The 22,352-nt window shown below is 39.6% G+C and overlaps 1 protein-coding gene across 1 annotated transcript in view; it reads left to right on the forward strand.

Annotated features, from left to right (window-relative positions):
• AIG1 (androgen induced 1) overlaps positions 1-22,352 on the forward strand; it is a 232,656-nt gene that overhangs the window by 28,056 nt on the left and 182,248 nt on the right. The window contains 2 exon segments of the mRNA XM_029223657.1: positions 14,843-14,950; positions 14,953-14,973. Coding sequence (XP_029079490.1) covers positions 14,843-14,950; positions 14,953-14,973 — 129 coding nt within the window.

Raw genomic sequence — 22,352 nt, forward strand, 5'->3', positions numbered from 1 at the left:
TACTCTGTAATCACATTGTTTGCATTCTAGCTTCTTAGTCTAACTTCTAGGGAATTGTTGGTTGGAGAAAAGAGGAGCACGTTGGAAGCGTTGGGGGGAGGAAGACCATGCTCAAGGGCAAGAATGGAGCCTGGAAAAGAGAGATCTGCAGGGACTGGCATCTGTTGGAGGACACATGAAGGGTGGGGCCCTGAAAATCAGGGAGAAAGAATCCAGAATGGCTTGTCAGACAAGACCACCATAGAAATCATCTACTCTGACTCCTGAATTAATGTCTGAGCAAACATTTTCAGTCGGAAGAATGGCTTACAACATTCAGGAGATGTTAAATGGAAATGTCATTATTGCAGGTCTCTGAATTTTTTTTTATATAAACTCATTTTATTAATTTATTTTTTACTGTGATGGGTCTTCGGCTTTCTTTAGTTGCGTGGAGCGGGGGCTACTCTTCGGTGCGGTGCGTGGGCTTCTCATTGTGGTGGCTTTTCTTGCTGTGGAGCACAGGTTCTAGGCACACGGGCTTCAGTAGCTGTGGCACGCAGACTCAGTAGTTGTGGCTCGCGGGCTCTAGAGCACAGGCTCAGTAGTTGTGGCGCACGGGCTTAGTTGCTCCACGGCATGTGGGATCTCCCTGGACCAGGGCTCGAACCCATGTCCCCTGCATTGGCAGGTGGATTCTTAACCACTGCGCCACAAGGGAAGCCCTCTGAATATTTTTTACAGCTCATACACAGAACATACCAAGTGGGAGATTACATTAATTGTTCATCATTGCATTCATTTTAACATTCAGAACTCTGCATGTAAAACTGTCCAGATAAAATAATACTGCTTGATATTATTTTTCATCACCATCATGCATATTTACTTTCTGTTCTAGTTAAGAGATATCTGACTTAATAAAATACAGAAGTTAGTTATGAGCAGAGACAGATGTAGACATGCCAAAGTCGTCATTTATATTTTCATCAAAGCCAAAACCAAAGTAAAACAAAGAAACAAACCCAAAACTCCATATATCTGATTGCCACTTTATTTATTTTTTTATTTTGTATACTTAACATAGGTGTTGAATTTATCTTGACATTGACTTTATCCAATTATTTGTTTTTTGAATTTTATTTTATTTATGTTTTTATATAGCAGATCCTTATGAGTCATCAATTTTATACACATTAGTGTATACATGTCTATCCCAATCACCCAATTCATCACACCACAACCCACACACCCCCGCCACTTTCCCCCGTTGGTGTCCATACATTTTTTCTCTACATCTCTGTCTCAATTTCTGCCCTGCAAACCAGTTCAGCTGTACCATTTTTCTAGGTTCCACTTATATGCGTTACTATATGATATTTGTTTTTCTCTTTCTGACTTACTTCACTCTGTATGACAGTCTCTAGATCCATCCACGTCTCTACAAATGACCCAATTTCGTTCCTTTTTATGGCTGTGTAATATTCCATTGTATATATGTACCACATCTTCTTTATCCACTTGTCTGTCGATGGGCATTTAGGTTGCTTCCATGACCTGGCTATTGTAAATAGTGCTGCAGTGAACATTGGGGTGCTTGTGTCTTTTTGAATTATAGTTTTCTCTGGGTATATGCCCAGTAGTGGGATTGCTGGATCATATGGTAATTCTATTTTTGGTTTTTTAAGGAAGCTCCATACTGTTCTCCATAGTGGCTGTATCAATTTACATTCCCACCAGCAGTGCAAGAGGGTTCCCTTTTCTCCGCACCCTCTCCAGCATTTGTTGTTTGTAGATTTTCTGATGATGCCCATTCTAACTGGTGGGAGGTGATACCTCATTGTAGTTTTGATTTGCATTTCTCTAATAATTAGTGATGTTGAGCAGCTTTTCATGTGTTTCTTGGCTATCTGTATGTCTTCTTTGGAGAAGTGTCTATTTAGGTCTTCTGCCCACTTTTGGATTGGGTTGTTGTTTTTTTAATATTGAGCTGCATGAGCTGTTTATATATCTTGGAGATTAATCCTTTGTCCATTGATTCATTTGCAAATATTTTCTCCCATTCTGAGGGTTGTCTTTTGGTCTTACTTATGGTTTCCTTTGCTGTGCAAAAGCTTTGAAGTTTCATTAGGTCCCATTTGTTTATTTTTGTTTTAATTTCCATTACTCTAGGAGGTGGATCAAAAAAGATCTTGCTGTGATTTATGTCAAAGAGTGTTCTTCCTATGTTTTCCTCTAAGAGTTTTATAGTGTCTGGTCTTACATTTAGGTCTCTAATCCACTTTGAGCTTATTTTTGTGTATGGTGTTAGGGAGTGTTCTAATTTCATTCTTTTACATGCAGCTATCCAGTTTTCCCAGCACCACTTATTGAAGAGACTGTCTTTTCTCCATTGTATATCCTTGCCTCCTTTGTCATAGATTAGTTGACCATAGGTGTGTGGATTTATCTTTGGGCTTTCTATCTTGTTCCATTGATCTATGTTTCTGTTTTTGTGCCAGTACCATATTGTCTTGATTACTGTAGCTTTGTAGTATAGTCTGAAGTCAGGGAGTCTGATTCCTCCAGCTCCGTTTTTTTCCCTCAAGACTGCTTTGGCTATTCGAGGTCTTTTGTGTCTCCATAAAAATTTTAAGATTTTTTGTTCTAGTTCCGTAAAAAACGCCACTGGTAATTTATATAGGAATTGCATGGAATCTGTAGATTGCTTTGGGTAGTATAGTCATTTTCACAATATTGATTCTTCCAATGCAAGAACATGGTATATCTCTCCATCTGTTGGTACCGTCTTTAATTTCTTTCATCAGTGTCTTATAGTTTTCTGCATACAGGTCTTTTGTCTCCCTAGGTAGGTTTATTCCTAGGTATTTTATTCATCTTGCTGCAATGGTAAATGGGAGTGTTTCCTTAATTTCTCTTTCAGATTTTTCATCATTAGTGTATAGGAATGCCAGAGATGTCTGTGCATGAATTTTGTATCCTGAAACTTTACCAAATTCATTGATTAGCTCTAGTAGTTTTCTAGTGGCATCTTTAGGATTCTCAATGTATAGTGTCATGTCATCTGCGAACAGTGACAGTTTTACTTCTTCTTTGCCAATTTGTATTCCTTTTATTTCTTTTTCTTCTCTGATTGCTGTGGCTAAGACTTCCAAAACTATGTAGAATAATAGTGGTGAGAGTGAACATCTTGTCTTGTTCCTGATCTTAGAGGAAGTGCTTTCAGTTTTTCACCATTGAGAATGATGTTTGCTGTGGGTTTGTTGTATATGACCCTTATTATTTTGAGGTAGGTTCCCTCTATGCCCACTTTCTGGAGAATTTTTATCTTAAATGGGTGTTGAATTTTGTCAAAAGCTTTTTCTGTATCTATTGAGATAATCATATGGTTTTTATTCTTCAATTTGTTAATATTGTTTATCACATTGATTGATTTACCTATATTGAAGAATCCTTGCATCCCTGGGATAAATCCCACTTGATCATGGTGTATGATCCTTTTAATGTGTTGTTGGATTCTGTTTGCTAGTATGTTGTTGAGGATTTTTGCATCTATATTCATCAGTGATATTGGTCTGTAATTTTTTTTTTTTTTTGGTATTATCTTTGTCTGGTTTTGGTATCAGGGTGACGGTGGCCTCATAGAATGAGTTAGGGAGTGTTCCTTCCTCCGCAGTTTTTTGGAAGAGTTTGACAAGGACGGGTGTTAGCTGTTCTCTAAATGTTTGATAGAATTCACCTGTGAAGCCATCTGGTCCTGGACTTTTGTTTGTTGGACGATTTTTTTTTTTTTTTTTTTTTTTGCGGTACATGGGCCTCTCACTGTTGTGGCCTCTCCCATTGTGGAGCACAGGCTCCAGACACACAGGCTTAGCGGCCATGGCTCACGGGCCCAGCCACTCCGTGGCATGTGGGATCTTCCCAGACTGGGGCACGAACCCGTGTCCTCTGCATCAGCAGGCAGACTCTCAACCACTGCGCCACCAGGGAAGCCCCCTGTTGGGAGATTTTTAATCACAGTTTCTATTTCATTACGTGTGATTGGTCTGTTCATATTTTCTATTTCTTCCTGGTTCATTCTTGGAAGATTATACCTTTGTAAGAATTTGACCATTTCTTCCAGGTTGTCCATTTTATTGGCATAGAGTTTCTTGTAGTAGTCTCTTAGAATGCTTTGTATTTTTGCCGTGTCTCTTGTAACTTCTCCTTTTTCATTTCTAATTTTATTGATTTGAGTCCTCTCCCTCTTTTTCTTGATGAGTCTGGCTAATGGCTTATCAATTTTGTTTACCTTCTCAAAAAACCAGCTTTTAGTTTTATTGATCTTTGCTATTGTTTTCTTTGTTTCTATTTCATTTATTTCTGCTCTGATCTTTACGATTTCTTTCCTTCTGCTAACTTTAGCTTTTGTTTGTTCTTCTTTCTCTAGTTCCTTTAGGTGTAAGGTTAAATTGTTTATTAGAGATTTTTCTTGTTTCTTGAGGTAGGCTTGTATACCTATAAACCTCCCTCTTAGAACTGCTTTTGCTGTATCCCATAGGTTTTGGATCGTCATGTTTTCATTGTCATTTGTCTCTAGGTTTTTTTGATTTCCTCTTTGATTTCTTCAGTGATATCTTGGTTATTTAGTAAAGTACTCTTTAGCCTCCATGTGTTTTTTACATTTTTTTCCCTGTAATTCATTTCTAATGTCATAGCGTTGTGGTCAGAAAAGATGCTTGATATGATTTCAATTTTCTTAAAATTACTGAGGCTTGATTTGTGACCCAGGATGTGATCTATCCTGGAGAATGTTCCATGCGCACTTGAGAAGAAAGTGTAATCTGCTGTTTTTGGATAGAATGTCCTATAAATATCAATTAAATCTGTCTGGTCTATTGTGTCATTTAAAGCTTCTGTTTCCTTATTTATTTTCATTTTGGATGATCTGTACATTGGTGTAAGAGAGGTGTTAAAATACCCCACTATTACTGTGTTACTGTCAATTTCCCCTTTTATGGCTGTTAGTATTTGCCTTATGTATTGAGGTGCTCCTATGTCAGGTGCATATATATTTATAATTGTTATATCTTCTTCTTGGATTGATCCCTTGATCATTATGTAGTGGCCTTCCTTGTCTCTTGTAACATTCTTTATTTTAAAGTCCACTTTATCTGATATGAGTATTGCTACTCCAGCTTTCTTTTGATTTCCATTCACATGGAATATCTTTTTCCATCCCTTCACTTTCAGTCTGTATGTGTCCCTAGGTCTGAAGTGGGTCTATTGTAGACAGCATATAGATGGGTCTTGTTTTTGTATCCATTCAGCAAGCCTGTGTCTTATGGTTGCAGCATTTAATCCATTCATGTTTAAGGTTATTATTGATATGTGTGTTCCTATGGCCATTTTCTTAATTGTTTTTGTAGGTCCTTTTCTTCCCTTGTGTTTCCCACTTAGAGAAGTCCCTTTAGCATTTGTTGTAGAGCTGTTTGGTGGTGCTGAATTCTCTTAGCTTTTGCTTGTCTGTAAAGCTTTTGATTTCTCCATTGAATCTGAATGAGATCCTTGCCAGGTGGAGTAATCTTGGTTGTAGGTTCTTCCCTTCCATCACTTTAAGTATATCATGCCACTCCCTTCTGGCTTGTAGAGTTTCTGCTGAGAAATCAGCTGTTAACCTTATGGGAGTTCCCTTGTATGTTATTTGTCATTTTTCCCTTGCTGCTTTCAATAATTTTTCTTTGTCTTTAATCTTTGCCAATTTGATTACTATGTGTCTTGGCGTGTTTCTCCTTGGGTTTATCCTGTATGGGACTCTCTGCACTTCCTGGACTTGGATGGCTATTTCCTTTCCCATGTTAGGGAAGTTTTCGACTATAATCTCTTCACATATTTTCTCGGGTCCTTTCTCTCTCTTTTCTCCTTCTGGCACCCCTATAATGCAAATGTTGTTGCATTTAATGTTGTCCCAGGGCTCTCTTAGACTGTCTTCATTTCTTTTCATTCTTTTTTCTTTATTCTGTTCCACAGCAGTGAATTCCACCATTCTGTCTTCCAGGTCACTTATCTGTTCTGCCTCAGTTATTCTGCTATTGACTTCTTCTAGTGTAGTTTTCATTTCAATTATTGTATTGTTCATTTCTGGTTTTTTGTTCTTTAATTCTTCTAGGTTTTTGTTAAACATTTATTGCATCTTCTCGATCTTTGCCTTCATTTTTTTTCTGAGGTCCTGGATCATCTTCACTATCATTATTCTGAATTCTTTTTCTGGAAGGCTGCCTATCTCCGCTTCATTTAGTTGTTTTTCTGGGGTTTTATGTTGTTCCTTCATCTGGTACATAGCCCTCTGCCTTTTCATCTTGTCTGTCTTTCTGTGAATGTGGTTTTTGTTCCACAGGCTACAGGATTGTACTTCTTCTTGCTCCTGCTTTCTGCCCTCTGGTGGATGAGGCTTTCTAAGAGGTTTGTCGCCACTTTATTTTTTTATAATATCCCAGAGTCCTGAAGATTTGTGTACACTTTAGGCACAAGTCTAGCATTCAAATGTGACTTAGGCCGTTACCAGTGAATCTGCACTTTTGGAGAGTGTTGCTGGAGTGTACATTTAAAATCAACACAGAGGGGGGCTTCCCTCGTGGTGTAGTGGTTAAGAATCGGCCTGCCAACGCAAGGGACATGGGTTCAAGCCCTGGTCTGGGAAGATCCCACATGCTGCGGAGCAACTAAGCCCATGCGCCACAACTACTGGGCCTGTGTGCTGCAACTACTGAAGCCCGCATGCCTAGAGCTCGTGCTCAGCAACAAGGGAAGCCACCACAATGAGAAGTCCGTGCACCACAACGCAGAATAGCCCCTGCTCACTGCAACTAGAGAAAGCCCGTGCGCAGCAACGAAGACCCAACGCAGCCAAAAATAAATGAATAAAATAAATTTATTTAAAAAAGTCAACACAGAGGCAATGAACATGGCCATTTTTATTAGTTGACTGACTTACCCCGCAAACACTTCCTGAACACACACTATGTGTTGCTCTGCTAGGTTATAGTAATACAATGGTAAGTAATACCCAGCCCCTGCCTTCAAAAATATTGCAGTCTAATGGGAGTGTCAGATGGGAGTGTCAGACCCAAACACTTATAAAACAATGTGGAAATATCGTGAAAGAGAGAGATATACAGCATCTTATGAATGATTGAGAGCTCTATTCCTAACAGTCATGTTTGGATTCTAAGGTGACCCTGATTAGCTAAATTAAGTCCACCCACGTCAGGAACCACACTGCTTGGTAGAATGTATATACTCATTCTCCCTTTGCCTGGTGAAGTCTGTGGCTGTATTTAGAAGTACACTGTTTTAGCACATTGAGCCCTCATTTATAGCACTGATAGGGGAGATATGATAAATACAGAAGTTTTCAAAAATGAGCTACGGAATGTCCTTTTTTCTGATAAGTTCTAACCCAAAATTATCACTAAAGGAGAATTACTATGGCCTTGGAAGGGGTTTGGTCACTAGCCAGGATTCTTATGAATAACTGAGTGAAAATTACTTGCCCCATCAAAATATTTTGCCCTCCTTTTCTGCCCTATGTGGAAGGAATTGACAGTGTTTCTGATTGTTGTTGCTCCTGCTGGTGGTGATGACAGTGGTGGGGAAGATGGAAAGATATTTCTGTTTTTATTTTCATCAACCCCAGAGGTATTCCTGAGAAGCCATAAGATAAGCAAATGTGGAGGTGTGGGTTGGTCTATGGTGGTTTCTGAGAATCCATTTTTTTGCCTTTCTAGTGCCTCCTTAGGACTTTTTTTTTTAATTTAAGAGTTTTTCAACTGATCATTCCATGGAAACAGACAAGATTCCAAAATAAAAATACAAACATCGAAAAGTTACAGTGCTTATAGCCCTGCCATATAAAGGCTTTTGCCTTATATTCCTCTGATTCCTTCACAGTAATAAGTGAAGGACTCTGGCCTCTCTTAATACTGTGGGTGGAGCTTCCCTCTGACCTCATTTTAGTGAGAGATTCTTTTCTCCATGAAGGTCTCTGTTTCCATCCTGAAAATGCCATCTGTGCAGAAGGATAGTGGTCCTTTGTCTCAAATGGGCACTCTGTAGTTCTAAAGACCTTGGAGTGTGTGACATTTGGTTCACCAAAGACCTCTTAGCCTGTACCAGGTATGAGCTCTTCTGTTTTTGTTTTTCTGTGCTGCATCAGAGAGGAAAACCAGAGAAGCCATAGAAGATCCTGAGTGTGTCCCACAGTTCTAGCTAGTAGGCCTGGAATAAACTCCAGAACTGGGGATGTTTATCCTGGGCAGAAAATGGTATATTAGCAGTTTAGCTCAACTAAGATAGGATTCTCACTGCGCCTCTCAACTCATGGCCGTGTTTCTATATTTTTACAAAATTTTGTTTAAAATAAGAGCCCATGGCACAGACCATAGCAGAATACTGATGGTGTGGTCAAGCTAGGGTAACGTAAGTGGTTAATGAAGCATCCCAAGCTAAGAAAGCCAGATAAACTAAAGGAATGTGACCAATTGAAGAAAGAACTCAAGGCAACACGAAGAGTGGGAGGTACTGAGCATCATTTGAGGGGAAAAGGCAGAGCCCTGTGTGGCGTTCAGAAGGGGAACGGGGTGTGAGTCATCTTCAAGGTGAGGTTGCTGATGAAGCAAAGAGGGGTGAGTGAATAGAGCACAGAACTTCAGAGGAAAAACAATCAGGAAGCACAGAGATCTGTTGCGTATTGTAGTTTTAATATCACATCCTTAAGTCTAAATTATTTGCCTAGGAGTTGATAGCTGGAATGATTCCTCAGGTTGACTATAAACACTATGAAGTGTAAGTTTTACCGAGAAAAGAGTGTGGAACAATGTCATTATTCTTTCCACAGCTCCAGAAAAAAAACTGTGTCCCCAGGCACAATTCTATCCCTGAATTGGCAACACAAGTGAAATGGATCATTTTCTGTAGGGTAACATGTCCCTGAGTTTTCTGATTTGTTTTTTGAAACTTCAGTAGCCTGGGTTCAGACATAGGGCTTTGCTTTGGAAGTAAAGTAGAACACAAGGACCTTCACACAGCTTTCCAGCTCTGGGGCACGCTCCGTCGCAGTAGCTGCCACTCCTGAGATTTTAGTTCTGCGGGCAGCCAGCCTCCAAATGGGGCAGATGGTAGGAACAGGGGACTGGCTTCTGGAAACAGGTGGCAGGAAAGGAGGCCATTAAGGAAACAGTAGCTTTTCTACAAGGATTCCCAAAGTCTGGTGAACGAGTACAGTGAAGTTGAATGCCTTTCTTTCTGTACTGTGATGGATTGAATTATGTTCCCCCAAAATTCTTGTTGAAATCCTAACCTCCAGTACCTGAGAATGAAACCTTATTTAGAAATAGGGTCATGGCAGATGTAATTAGTTAAGATGAGATCATAATGGCATAGGGTGGGCCGCTAATCCAACACGGCTGGCATCCTTATAAAAAGGGAAAGTTTGGCACAGACACACACAGGGAGAGCGCCATGTGAAGAGGAAGGCAGAGATTGGGATGATGCTTCTACAACCAAGGAACGCCAAAGATTACCAGGAAACCACCATAAGCTGGGGAGACGCATGGTACAGTTTTCATCTCACAGCCCTAAGAAGGAACCAATCTGCTGACACCTTGACCTCAGACTTCTAGCCTTCAGGACTGTGAGACAATATATTTTTGCTGTTTAAGCCGTTCAGTTTTGGGTACTAGAAAGTGAATATATGTATTATTGTTTCTTGTCTGTCTCTTCCAATTCACCCTGCATTCAGTGAGGTCAAGGACTATGTCCTGATCATCTCCAAAACCTCATCCCATAAAATGGTGTCTAGCAGCACAATTAGGGGGGCTGAAAATATTTATTGAATAAATAAGTAAATATGCTGTTTTCTACCAGTAGACACTTGGATATCTCTCAATTAGGAAAGCATTTATTCTGTCCTCCCAATTCTCAAACTTCTTCCAGTTTAGTGATTTTTGACCCTGGCTTAGGTTCAGGGTGGCTTCCTTTGATTGCTGCTTCTTCTCCCCAGATCCTACCACTGCCCTTCATTCAGGCATTTCTGTATTTAAAAAGTTAAATATAACAATTTTCATAGTATCTACAGAGAAGTGAAAGTTTTATACCACTGTTCTAGGAAAGCCTTCATTTACAATAAAATTTGTATAGGTTGTATCAAACATAACAATTTTCATAGTATCTACAGGCAAGTGAAAACTTTATATCACTTCTAGGAGTGCCTTCCTTTACAATAAAATTTGTACATTCAGTTAAGCTTTTTTCTTGAGGGGGGGAAAAAAGCAATTTTTTATTGATGAACAAATAAAGTCAAAGATTCATTTCAGGGGCTTCCCTGGTGGCGCAGTTATTAAGACTCCACCTGCCAATGCAGGGGACACGGGTTTACGCCCTGGTCTGGGAAGATCCCACATGCCACGGAGCAACTAAGCCCGTGCACCACAACTACTGAGCCTGCGCGCCTAGAGCCCGTGCTCCGCAACAAGAGAAGCCACAGCAATGAGAAGCCTGTGCACCACCACGAAAAGTAGCCCCTGCTCTCCGCAACTAGATAAAGCCTGCACGCAGCAACAAAGACCCAACACAGCCAAAAATAAATAAATAAAAATTTTTAAAAGATTCATTTCAATATAAAGATGCGTACACATTGTAGAGATGTGTCATGAGTAAATAACCTACGTGGACAATTTATTTAAATGGAGCAAAGTGATAACTTACCTATAACATTGCCATCGACGCAAATATCTATCATCTAGATTGTGGGAACGAACTATACAAAATTCTAGTGATACTGTGAGTGAACTGAGATATTTTCAAACTAGAAGTGAAAATGTGGGGCCTTAAATGTAAACTGGAAAACTTCCTCCCCTCCAAGTGCAAGCAACGAAAACATGCCAATTGGCTGTATGTGGAAACCCCATCATTTGTTTACTTACCATTTAGCCTTTGTTCCAAGTGGCTGAAAAGCAGAGGGGAAAGAGCCTTAGTGAAGACTCTGAAGGGGACAAGACGATTCAGAAGGACACAAGGAAGGGGAGAAGAATTCTGAATCAGAGGTGGAAGGGATATCTTCTGTAGTACTCGTTCCCGGAACCCCTGAGTTACAAGTCTTTTCTCAAAACTTGGAAATCACTAAAGTATCCTTACACCGTGATAACTTGGAAACACTTCTAACAACATCTTTCATGTGTTTTGGTTCCTGTGGTTCTTTGTGTTTGGTTGGTTCTGTTTCTTCTAAAAGAGGGAAACGAAGAACAAACACTTTCATTAAATTCATGGTCTGGTTAAACAGATGATGGACAGCATGGTTTTACAGAAAACTTCCCTCGGAAAATTTATGTGCTTGAATTATTGTTGTTTTAACTGGAGTTACATGTTTTGCATAAATGTTTCGACTTGTCAGAATGGCTGCACAAAAGCTTTCATGCTGAATTACATCTCTCAATTGACAGTTAAGTAGAAATTATTTTCAGAGTACAGGGAAGATCATATCCTATGTGGTCAGAGGTGACTCCATGGCAGCTTTCTCCTACTGTGTTTACTGTGTGAGATTATTGTAAAATGAGCTGTAGGCTCGAGAGTCGAACCTAGTTTAGGAACCTTCCAGATTTACTCTACTGAAAATGGAAGGTAAGAGTTTTCTGTGAGATTTCCTACCTGCTACATAACATTTAAGAAAAATTTACTCAATTTAAGACAATATCTCGAGAAACCTAAAACCAAGTGAAAAGGCTTGAAAGGGAAGACATCTTCTGACCCTGATGGTCATTCGTGGTGTCTACATGATAGCGCAACAAGCGAAATAGAACTCCTTGCTTTTCCTTTTCCCTGATCTAACCTCTATTTCTAGGAATACAAAACAAAAGGGCAGTTTGCAGCTCAGGGAATTCTTACTTAACTTCAGCTGGATGGGACCCAGAACCTGGCTCTGGTGTATAAAATTACACTTTTAACTGTACGTGAGGATATTAACACTTGCCTTTGCCAGTTTCAAACAGACACATACATGTGGTATACACGCAGGTATTTAACTTTCTGAGATATTTACTGTTAGAAATGCCTTTTAAACCCCTGGACTATTAGGTGTATTAGTGTGGAATGCCATGATTCCATACACTTGACCATACCTCCTTACTGTATCCCATTTATTTATAAATTTATTCACTCACTCACTCGTTTATTTTATTTTGTTTATTTATTTATTTATTTTCTAAGCACAACAGATATACTGAGAAGTGCGCAGATCTTACATGAGTAGCTCAAAAAAATGTTTACAAAGGGAACATATCTGTGTAACCACCACCCAGATCAAGATATCAAACACCAGCACCCCGGAAGCCACCCTTGGCCCCTCCCTGTCATCACCCCCTCAAAGGTAACCACTCTTATGGCCTCTATCACTATAGACTAGTGCTGCCTGTTCTTGGTTTCTATAAAAATGGAATCATGCATTTGTGCCGGGTTTTTTGGTCCAGCTTCTTTTGCTCAGTATTGTGTCTGTGTGGTTCATCCATGTGTTTGCATGTAGCAGTGATTTCTCCTTTTTCATTGCCGTGTAGGATTCTACTTTGTGTATTTTAAAATTTACTTTCCTTTCTATTGCTGATGCACTTTTGGGTTAGTTTCAGTTTTAAGCTATTAAGAGTAATGCATCTATGAACATGCTGGTGTACGTGTTTGTTGCACGTGTATGTCTGCCTAGGAGTAGAATTGCTAGGTTAATATAGACTACACCTATGTTTAGTTTAGTAGATACTGTCAAATGGTTTTCCAGAGTGGCTTTAAAATTTTACATTCCTGCCAGCAATGTTTAAAAGTTCCAGTTATTGTATATCTTCACCAACAATTTATGGTGCCAATTTTTAAAAATTTATTTTATTTTATTATTTTAATTTAGCTATCTGAGGGTTATACATTAATACTTCATTGTGTTTTAATTTATATTTCTCTAATCACTAACAATGTTAAAAATTTTTATTTGCTTATTGGCCATTTGAATAGCCTCTTTTATGCAGTGCCTGTTAAAGTCCTTTGCCATTTAAAAGAATTTAGATAGTCTTTCTTTTCTGATTTGTAGGAGGCTTTTAAAATACATATATTAATATATATACATATATATTAATATATGGATAGATGTATATATGTATATGTATGTATATTAATATATACATATATATAGTAGTCCTATTTGAGAAGTATATATATATATATTACAAATATATTTTCTTTTAAGATATCTTGTCTTCACTCTTCATGGTGCCTTTAGATCAATTGAAGTTCTTACTTTCAATGAAGCTCAATTTATTAATCTGTTCCATTACTGTACACGCTTTCTTTTGCCCTTTTAAGAAATGGTTATATAACCCAAGATCATGAAGATATTCCCCTGTGCTATATTTCCAGAAGTTTTGTCATTTCACCTTTCACATTTATCACCCATCTGGTAGTGATTTTTGTGTCTGGTGGGAAGTAGGAGTCAAAGATCATTTTCTCTCATATGAATATCTGTTCTTTTGCCCAAAGAATGGCAGTGGCAGCTTTGTTATAGATCAGGTGACTGTTCATGTGTCTGTCTGTGTCTGGATTCTCGTCTGTTCCATTGGTCTATCTATTCTTGCACCAATGCCCCACACTTATAATTACAGTAACTATAAATTAAATCTTGATAGCTGGTAGTGGAAGTTTTCCAACTTTACTCTTCAAGGTTGTTTTTATTCCTCTTGACCTTTTGCATTTCCATTTAATTTTAGAATCAGCTTGCCATTTTTTTGTGTGTGTGTGTGGTACACGGGCCTCTCACTGTTGTGGCCTCTCCCGTTGCGGAGCACAGGCTCCGACGTGCAGGCTCAGCGGCCATGGCTTACAGGCCCAGCCGCTCCGCGGCATGTGGGATCTTCCCGGACCGGGGCACGAACCCGTGTCCCCTGCATCGGCAGGCGGACTCACAACCACTGCGCCACAAGGGAAGCCCAGCTTGCCATTTTTTACACACAAAAATTAGGTTATTTGAAATAACATTGAATGTTATCCATTTAGGGAGAATTCACATTTTGCATTGTTGTACCTTCCAGGAACATAGTATATTCCTCCATTTCTTTAGGGCTCCTTTAACCTTATCTTAGTAAAGTTTTGTGGTTTTCTATGTGGTGGTCTCACACACCTTTTATTAGCTTTATTCCTAGTTATGTGCCCTCCTTTTGGCTAGAGAGCTGCTTCTACTTTGTATAGAAGCAAAATCTTCCTTTAGACTCACAAACTTAAGCAAAATATTATGGAGAAACTATTTTGAAGCTGAAGAGAGGAAGTGCCCTTGTGCCTCGAGGAGGAGGTGGGGGATTTTTTGGTTGGTGGTTTAAGGTAGGTGAGATGCAGTATGTCTTGTCCAGATGGAATCTCTGGAAATCTTAAAAGCAACAGATGGGTGTGGGAAGAATGACAGAGAATATTGAGAAGCAGACTGACTTACTGTCTTGGGTAATTGCATAGTTGAATGAAGAAACCAATGTGTATTTTAAGTATCTGAACCAAATTCATTGACTTGAAGCAAAGACCCATTCTAAACAAATAAATTATATCCCGGACCTACCTTTCTACATCTTTGACTTACTTCACCAATCGCCAGAGATTAAAAATTTTATAATTAATGATCAAAATATTATCCAGGTGACTAAGTGATAAACTTGTTGGATTTACCATCAAGTGGATTTCCCATTAAATAAAAAAAATCTTCAAAATTTAATAAATCTTGCATGAGTCAGTGAGAGCATACTGCTTCAGAGTTTCAGAAGTCTCTTGGAATTCCCTCTAATTACTCTTCTGTTTTTCTTCCCTTCCCCAGACATGCTTTGGGAAAGAATATTTCTTATTCACTGACTTCAGTGTCTCAGCTCCAAATGACTTCTCACACTGGCTCCTGACGTCTGCTGAAGTTGCTCTTCTCATCAAGACACAAAGCCTCCTCATTGTCAGGTTCAGTGGAAACATTTGTACTTCTTCAGCTTCTTTTCAGTATTTGAGGTTATTGAAATACTCCTGCTCCATGGAACTCTTCTGTCATGGCTTCCTTGACGTTCACCATCCTCTCCTGGTCTTTCTCTTCCCTCTCTGACACTCTTCATCAGGCCATCTTCCAGGCTTTCTTTGTCCTGCAAATGTTGGGATTACACACGGCCAGCTTCAGACTCAGTTTTCTCATTGTGAACTCCCATTCTAGTGGAACTCATTCATCTCTGTGGTTTCATCGATCAATCAGCATTCTGATATTTTCAAAGGCTGTCTTGAAATAGCCTATGCCACAAATACCTCTGTCCAGCTGCTGCTCGTTGGATTTCTCCATTTAGTGCCCCAATGACACCTTAAAATTAATGTCAAAAATGGATGCTTTGTAACATGCTCTGCATTTTGGTGAGTGGCACCCTTTACAGTGGGCCTGAAACTGGGAGGTGGTTATTGATGACTCTTTCTCCTTTCTCCTCCCATGTCCAGCGGCATCATCCTGGCTAGTCTTCCTCCTTAATATCCTCAACATTCTGCAGTCTCGGTTTTCTTCTCCATATCCACTACTATTTTCCTGTTCCCACATCCCCTCACACCTAGCCTTCCTAAACAGCCCCTGATTGGCTCCTCTGCCTTCAGTATTCTCACACTCCAAGCTGTTATCTGCTCTCAGGGTGAGCTCTCCGAAATGTGCTGCTCCCCTGTTTAAAACCGTACAGGGCTTCTACTTCTCCTTTGACGTAAAGGCTGAACTCCTCAGCATGGATTTCTAAACCTGGTCCTACTGGAGCCCCTCTCTGCTTCTCTTGTCTCCTCTCTTGATGTTAGTTCTCCAGAACCGCTCGTGGTCCCTTCCGTCACTCTGCTCGCCCTTCAGAAATGCTGCTGCTTCTGCCCAGAACAGGCACAGCCCTCTCCTCATCCGTCACCCTCCTTCTGGCCTCCTACTCATTCTCCAGAACTCAACGCAGATGGGACACTCTAGTGAGACTTCATCTCATCCTTCCCCACCAGTCTCGACTCCAATGTTATATTGCATTGTGTTTATCTGTTTTGATCCCCCCCACTCTGAACTTCTTGAAGGCAAGAAACATGCCTTTCATGTTTGTGTTCTCCCTCCACAGTTGCTTTTATAAATAGGCGCTGTGTTAGGCCCTGGGGATGCAAAGATGAATAAGACATCATCTTTGCTCATGGGCTCTCACAATATAGAAGGTGAAACGGAAACATCAACAGGTAATTACTGTGTGATTTGATGAGTACCGTGTTACAGGTGTTTTTAAAACAGGGAAGAAGCGGCACCTGATTCCAGGTCTAAGAGAGTTCTATTAAAGTGTACGCAAGGGATCTCTAGAGAAATAATGTGTGGGGAAATAATCCGCTGAGTAAAGATCATCTCCAGGAAAATTCCTGGCAACCCTATAACACTGTAGTCGGTGTTACCAGTTGCTCTCCTGAGATTGTCCCTCAGATCTCCAGAGGCAGAGAACTGTATAGGAGTTAAAATATTTACAGTTGATACCAGAACATGTAAATAAACATTATGAGGTTTGGATGGAGAGATATATGCATTAAACTCTATTTTGACTAGAGAGATATACATGCATTAAGCTTAGTGGAGACTTGAGAGAATTAGCATCTTATTTTGTGTGCCCAGGAGCTCTCTGACCAAAACCCAACCCTACCTGAGACAAAAGTTCACCCTGACTTTGTAAATGTTTGCCTTTACGATGAATGAGAAGAACCTAAAGCCTTGAAATGTTCAGTCTAGTTCTTTTTTCAGATATAATGTTAAATCCCAGAAAACAATCCAGCAAAGCAGGATCTTCACATTTTGGTTTCCCTCTCTCCATATCCAAGGAGAGGACACTTCATGGTTGAGAGTGATTCCATAGTTGTTCTACTGGGCCTGGAGGGTGGCCAGAGCCTTGTGCAGTTTAGGATGAACTGACACTATAGCGGTCAGAGAAGGAAGCTGAATTCATCTGGACCGAGGTAATCTAGTCTGTATACAGGATTGTCTGTGGTAGGGCCTTGTTCTGATGCCTGTATACTGGAGGGACCATGACTGAACTTCAGGAGGTTTGGAGAGTTCCTGAAATTCCACACAAAATTGAGTATGTGTGCATAGGGGAAGAAAGGCCATAGCTTTCATCATATATTTGAAGTTCTTGTAACTCAGAGAACCGCTGGTCTACACCCTTTGGTTTCTGTTTACTATATTTATTCATCTGATAATCATGTAGTGAAGATCTAGGTCCCAGGCATTTTGCTCCATTCTGACTTACTATTTTGATGTGTGTTACAGCAATTCAAGTCAGCAGTCATTGAGAGCCTAGGTTGCAGGCGCTTCCAAGTGCAAGATCTCATTAAATATTCACAGTAAATCTGTGTGTTTTATATTCTTATGACCATTTTACAGAAGAGGAAACTGAAGTTCAGAGTGTAAAAAGAACTTTGCTAAGAGCAGCTGAGTACTCAAGCAGGTGAACTGGACCTAAGAACCTAAAGATGAATAGGACATATGCTCCTCTTCAGGAAAAGCTCGGTCTTCTAGGGCAGCCAGACAGAAATGAACACCTAAATACAGTGACGTAACTTCAAGGACAGACCAATATACAATATAAAATCTCAGCACCAAGGTGTATGTCATCTCTCCAGCTGTGCTTTGTCAAGGAGAGAGGAGCGGGTCTTGAAGGATGAGTAATAGTAGACTAGGTGGACTGAAATTAAAATGCATACCAGGTTGATGTAAAAGCATTTACAAAACATAGATGTGAGCTAGTCTTCTGCTTGTGTGAAAATGATAGTGGTTTGGGATGGTGAGCACATAAATAAATGTCTGAGCTTTGAAAGAGGTAAGTCGGAGAACCAGATTCTGCCCTGTGTATATCCACATACATTAACAAATCTACTGTTCCTTTCCAGAAAGTAGCCCAGGCTATACAGGTAGCCACAATTTAAAATGCCTTTTTAAGATTTTTTTTCCCCAAGGCTAATTCAGTAGGTGTGTCCCTCGCACTAATAAGTACTGGAACGACTTGTCGATTCTGTGAGTTCTCTTAGGACAGAGACGCACTGTAAACATCTTCTTAACTTGATCTGAATACAAACCAAATCCCAATCTAACAACTCACCCAGACACACAGGTAATTGTTTCATCTACTTCATAGCCCTGAATAGCAGGAAAGTTCATAGAAAGTACACCTTCAAGCCGAGCTATCAAAACATATCTGTTTTCAAAACTCTTCTAGGGATAGTCAGTTTAATGCTTGTTTTTTTCTCCTGAAAAACAGTATAACTAGTTTCAAACAATGCTAGGTAATTCCTAAGGGGAAGTACTGTGAGAACCTTTGACATAATTAGTTTATGCTTTAGCTTGCTGTTTTCATTACAAGTTTTCAACAAGTTCTCAGAAATATGAATGGAAAAACTTCTCTGATTCCACTTTAAAATATGTGGGAAAGAAAATGCACAAAGGTGAAAGTGATGGCAGGGAAAGAAAGAGAATACAAGCAAATATGAGGCCAGCACTATCTTTATTAAAGATTAGACATAGTGAGTTATAATTTGAATAAAATGTTCAGCTTGTAAGTGTGTATTTTTCCACTTGAAAAGGTCAGTTAAACTGTGATAAGATTTTCAATGGATGTCAGCTTACTGGTAGTCCGTCACTAGAACATAGCATCGTGGCATACTATATACCCTTATAGTATCATGTCCATCGATTGCTTCAAGTATCCTGACTAAAACCTGTATTTTTAGGTCTCTGTTTCTTTGTATGTTTTACAAAAACTTGAGATCATGCTCTATATCGGATATCTTTCTGGGCCTGTATTCCCTCATCTGTAATATCGAGATTATTGGAGTCCCTGGCTCCTGGAGCTATTGTGAGGATTAAATGAGATGGTTAGTAGAGAGCTTAGCTCAGTGCCTGGCACACAGTCAGCATTCAGTTATACTAGTCGTTGCTGTTGCGGTTATGGTTACTTTGTGTGTGATGAGAACTTTTGAGATCCTTCTCTTAGCAACTTTCAAATAAGCAATACAATATCATTAACTATAGTCATCTGTGGTTACTTTTTGTTACTTGTTTTTCACACTTGATTATATGAGTATTTTCACAAGTTGTTAACTATTGTTCAAAGACATAATGTTTCAAGGATATATAAACATCCCACCATTCCTTCAAGTTTTAAATACGTCATTTTGGTCAGTTTAACAATTTCCAGATTGTTAATAGTATAAACTCCAGTGAAATAAACATTCTTGTCTGTAAGTTTTTGTGACCCAGTAAGATGCATTTATAAAAATATTTTAAAGACTTTTGATTCATCTGTTCAAATTACATCCCTGAAAGATTGTACTCGTTTAGAACTCCCCATTTCTATTACAGTGTTGAAATAAGAATTAAGTCAATGTAAAAGAATGTGGAGAAATGTAACAGAAAGCTGTAAGTTTCAGAACCAGAATATTTGCTTTCTTTTATACCTTGGGAGGCAAGGCAAATATAATGCCTATTATCTTTCATATTTAAAAGAAGCTTTTGTGTGAGGGCATAAAACATTGTGTAGAAGTCAAGAGGGCTAATTCCAAGACTGACTGATAGCAGAATGTACACAAGCTTGAGGAATTCACTCTACCTCTCATAGTTATATAGTTATAGTTTGTAAAATGGTGATACAATACCTATCTTAAAGGACTCTTGTGGTGGTCAAATAAGATTGTTAAGCGCCAGGCAAAGGTCTTGGCACAAAGTAAGCACCTGTGGTTGACCACACTGTTATTGACCAAGGATATAATTTTTGCTGAAGAGCCAGGCTTCGGCCTTCCTCATTTATTGCAACTGTAGATTCGTAAAGTAGCAGGGTTCCCATCAGGTGTCCTGGCTGCCCCATGAATGAGCAAGGGGCAGAATGCCATGACACCTGTCAGATGTACTGTCAACATTTTCGATGTTCCTGGTTAGGGTTAGCTTAATATGGTTCTCCTTCTTGATTGAGCATACATTTAGCTCCAGCCTTGTTCCAAGCACTGAACCAAGCACTGGTGATTTGAGAATGAATAGAATATAATCTTTGTCCTTGATGGGCTCACAATATAGACAGGAAGTGGTTACCATCTTCTCTGAGTGAACATTTTTTATGTTCTTCTGTTGAGACATGCACTGGTAGATATTTGGGGTTAAAAGCGAGTAATCAGAAAACCAGGCCCACCCCCTGAGATGGTAAGAATGTGTTATTACAAGTTAATTAGCAAGCAGAAAGAGGTAGAAAGAGGATGAGCTTTCTATCAAAAGACCTGGGTTCACAGTCAGCCTGCAAAACATACTGGTTGAATGATTTTGAGCAGGCCAGGCCACCGTATTCTAAGCAAGAAGACAAAAAGAGTTAAAATTGGATTATTCATTCATTCATTTGGCAAGTATTTATTGAGCTTCAGGGGATAACATATACAACAAATCCCAGCCTTCAAGGATATCAGATTCTAGGGAGAGAAAGGGGAGGATATAAAAAATGTTTCTTGTAAAGAAAAAGAAAAGGCAGAGAAGAGAGCTAGGCAGTGTCACTGGGGTGGAGGGGTGGACATCTTACAGAGAGTTACAGGGAAGGCCTCACTACAAGCTAATGTTTGAATGAAGACAGTGAGTAAGTAGTTCAAGGAAACAGCAAGTTTAGAGGCTCCAAAGAGGAGAGCACTGGGACTGGAGCAGGGTGAGGGAGGGGGCCAGTGGCAGGAGACAGGGAAGGGCCTTGTGGAACTTGCTATTGAGGACTTTGGCTTTTACTGCACATGAGATAGGAAGCTTTTGAAGGACTTTGAGCAGAGTGACATGATCTGACTTTTCACAGCCTCATTCTGGCTGCTGTGGAGGATAGAGTGGAGAAAGGCAGAAAAGCAAGGTGGTCAGATGGGAGCTTTTCCAACAATCTAGGGGAGAGTCGGTGGTGACACGGACCGTGGAGGTAGCACTAGAAGTGGTACAAAGTGTCAGACTCTGGAGATGATTTTTAAAACTAGGGCCATCAGGATTTGCTAATGAATTGCTTGAGCAGAGCTTGGGGGCTGCGTTACTATGAAGTCAAAGTTGCCATCCGTGGAGATGAGGATGACTGTGGGAGGAGCATATTTGTGGGGGAACACAAGGAGTTTGATGTTGGACCTGTGAACTTTGAGATGCCTATTTGAAACATTCGAATGAGGATGTTGAATAGATAGTTGGACTTCAAGGGGGAGGTCTGGGCTAGAGATGTAAATGTGAATAGGAATCCTTATCACAGAGATGGTATTCAAAGTCAGGAGACTGGATCAGATCTCCAATGTAGTGAATGTGGCTGGAAAAGAGAAGCAGTGCAATATCTGAGCCCTGGGGTATGCAGAGTTTAGAGGTTGAGAAGTTTGGGAGGAACTAGCAAAGAGACTGAGAAGGGATATCCAGTGGGAACGGGGGAAAGTCCAACTTGCATAACAACTATATAAAAGCACATTACATGTTGTAGACTACCATATAGATGATCATTATATTACTATAACACGCTTTTGGAAAAATGCAGTATATCATGATTTTGGGTGCAAAATTTGATTGGGGTATATTTCATCTATAGCCTTTACAACCTGTTCAATTGTGGTGACTACCAAACACACACACACACACACACACACACACACACGTTTTTTCTAAATGTTGTCCTCATGACATGAAAAATTTAAAGTATTTTCCTATCAGAGATTGATTCAGGCACAAAGATGATTTGGGCATCACTGGAGCTGGTTACTTGCAGCCCTGTGCAGAATGTTTCATTATAGTGTTCAAATAGAAATAGTCATCTCAATCTCTATATTTACTACGTGATTTGGAAAAACACCAAAGGAATTTGGGTCCACAGAGATTACAGTATTACTAAAATAGATGTATACATTATTTACAATATGCTTTCAACATTAAGGTAAGACAGACCTGTTGATTGGACTTAAGACAGGGGCCAATTTTTCTATATAAAAGACACCTTCCAGAAAATGGTTTGTGTAAACATGCTTTTGTCATTATGTATCTGTAGAGAGCCTTTTCACATGTTGACTATATTTATTCAATTTAAAGACCTTAGTTTAGTAGCTTGACACATTATGCTAAGTGAAATATGCCAGTCACAGAAGGACAAATACTGCATGATTCCACGTATACAAGCCATCTAAAATCATCAGATTCATAGAAGAGAGTAGAATGGTGGCTGCTAGGCGGTGGGCAGAGGGGGAAATGAGGAGTTGCTAATCAACGGGTACGAAGTTTCAGTTACGGAAGGTGAATGAATTCTAGAGACCTTTTTTACAACATTGTGCCGGTAATTAATAAT

This window comes from Monodon monoceros, unplaced genomic scaffold (assembly GCF_005190385.1).
Source record: "Monodon monoceros isolate NGI ecotype Baffin Bay Population unplaced genomic scaffold, NGI_Narwhal_1 Super_Scaffold_15, whole genome shotgun sequence".
In the NCBI taxonomy this organism is placed as follows: domain Eukaryota; kingdom Metazoa; phylum Chordata; class Mammalia; order Artiodactyla; family Monodontidae; genus Monodon; species Monodon monoceros.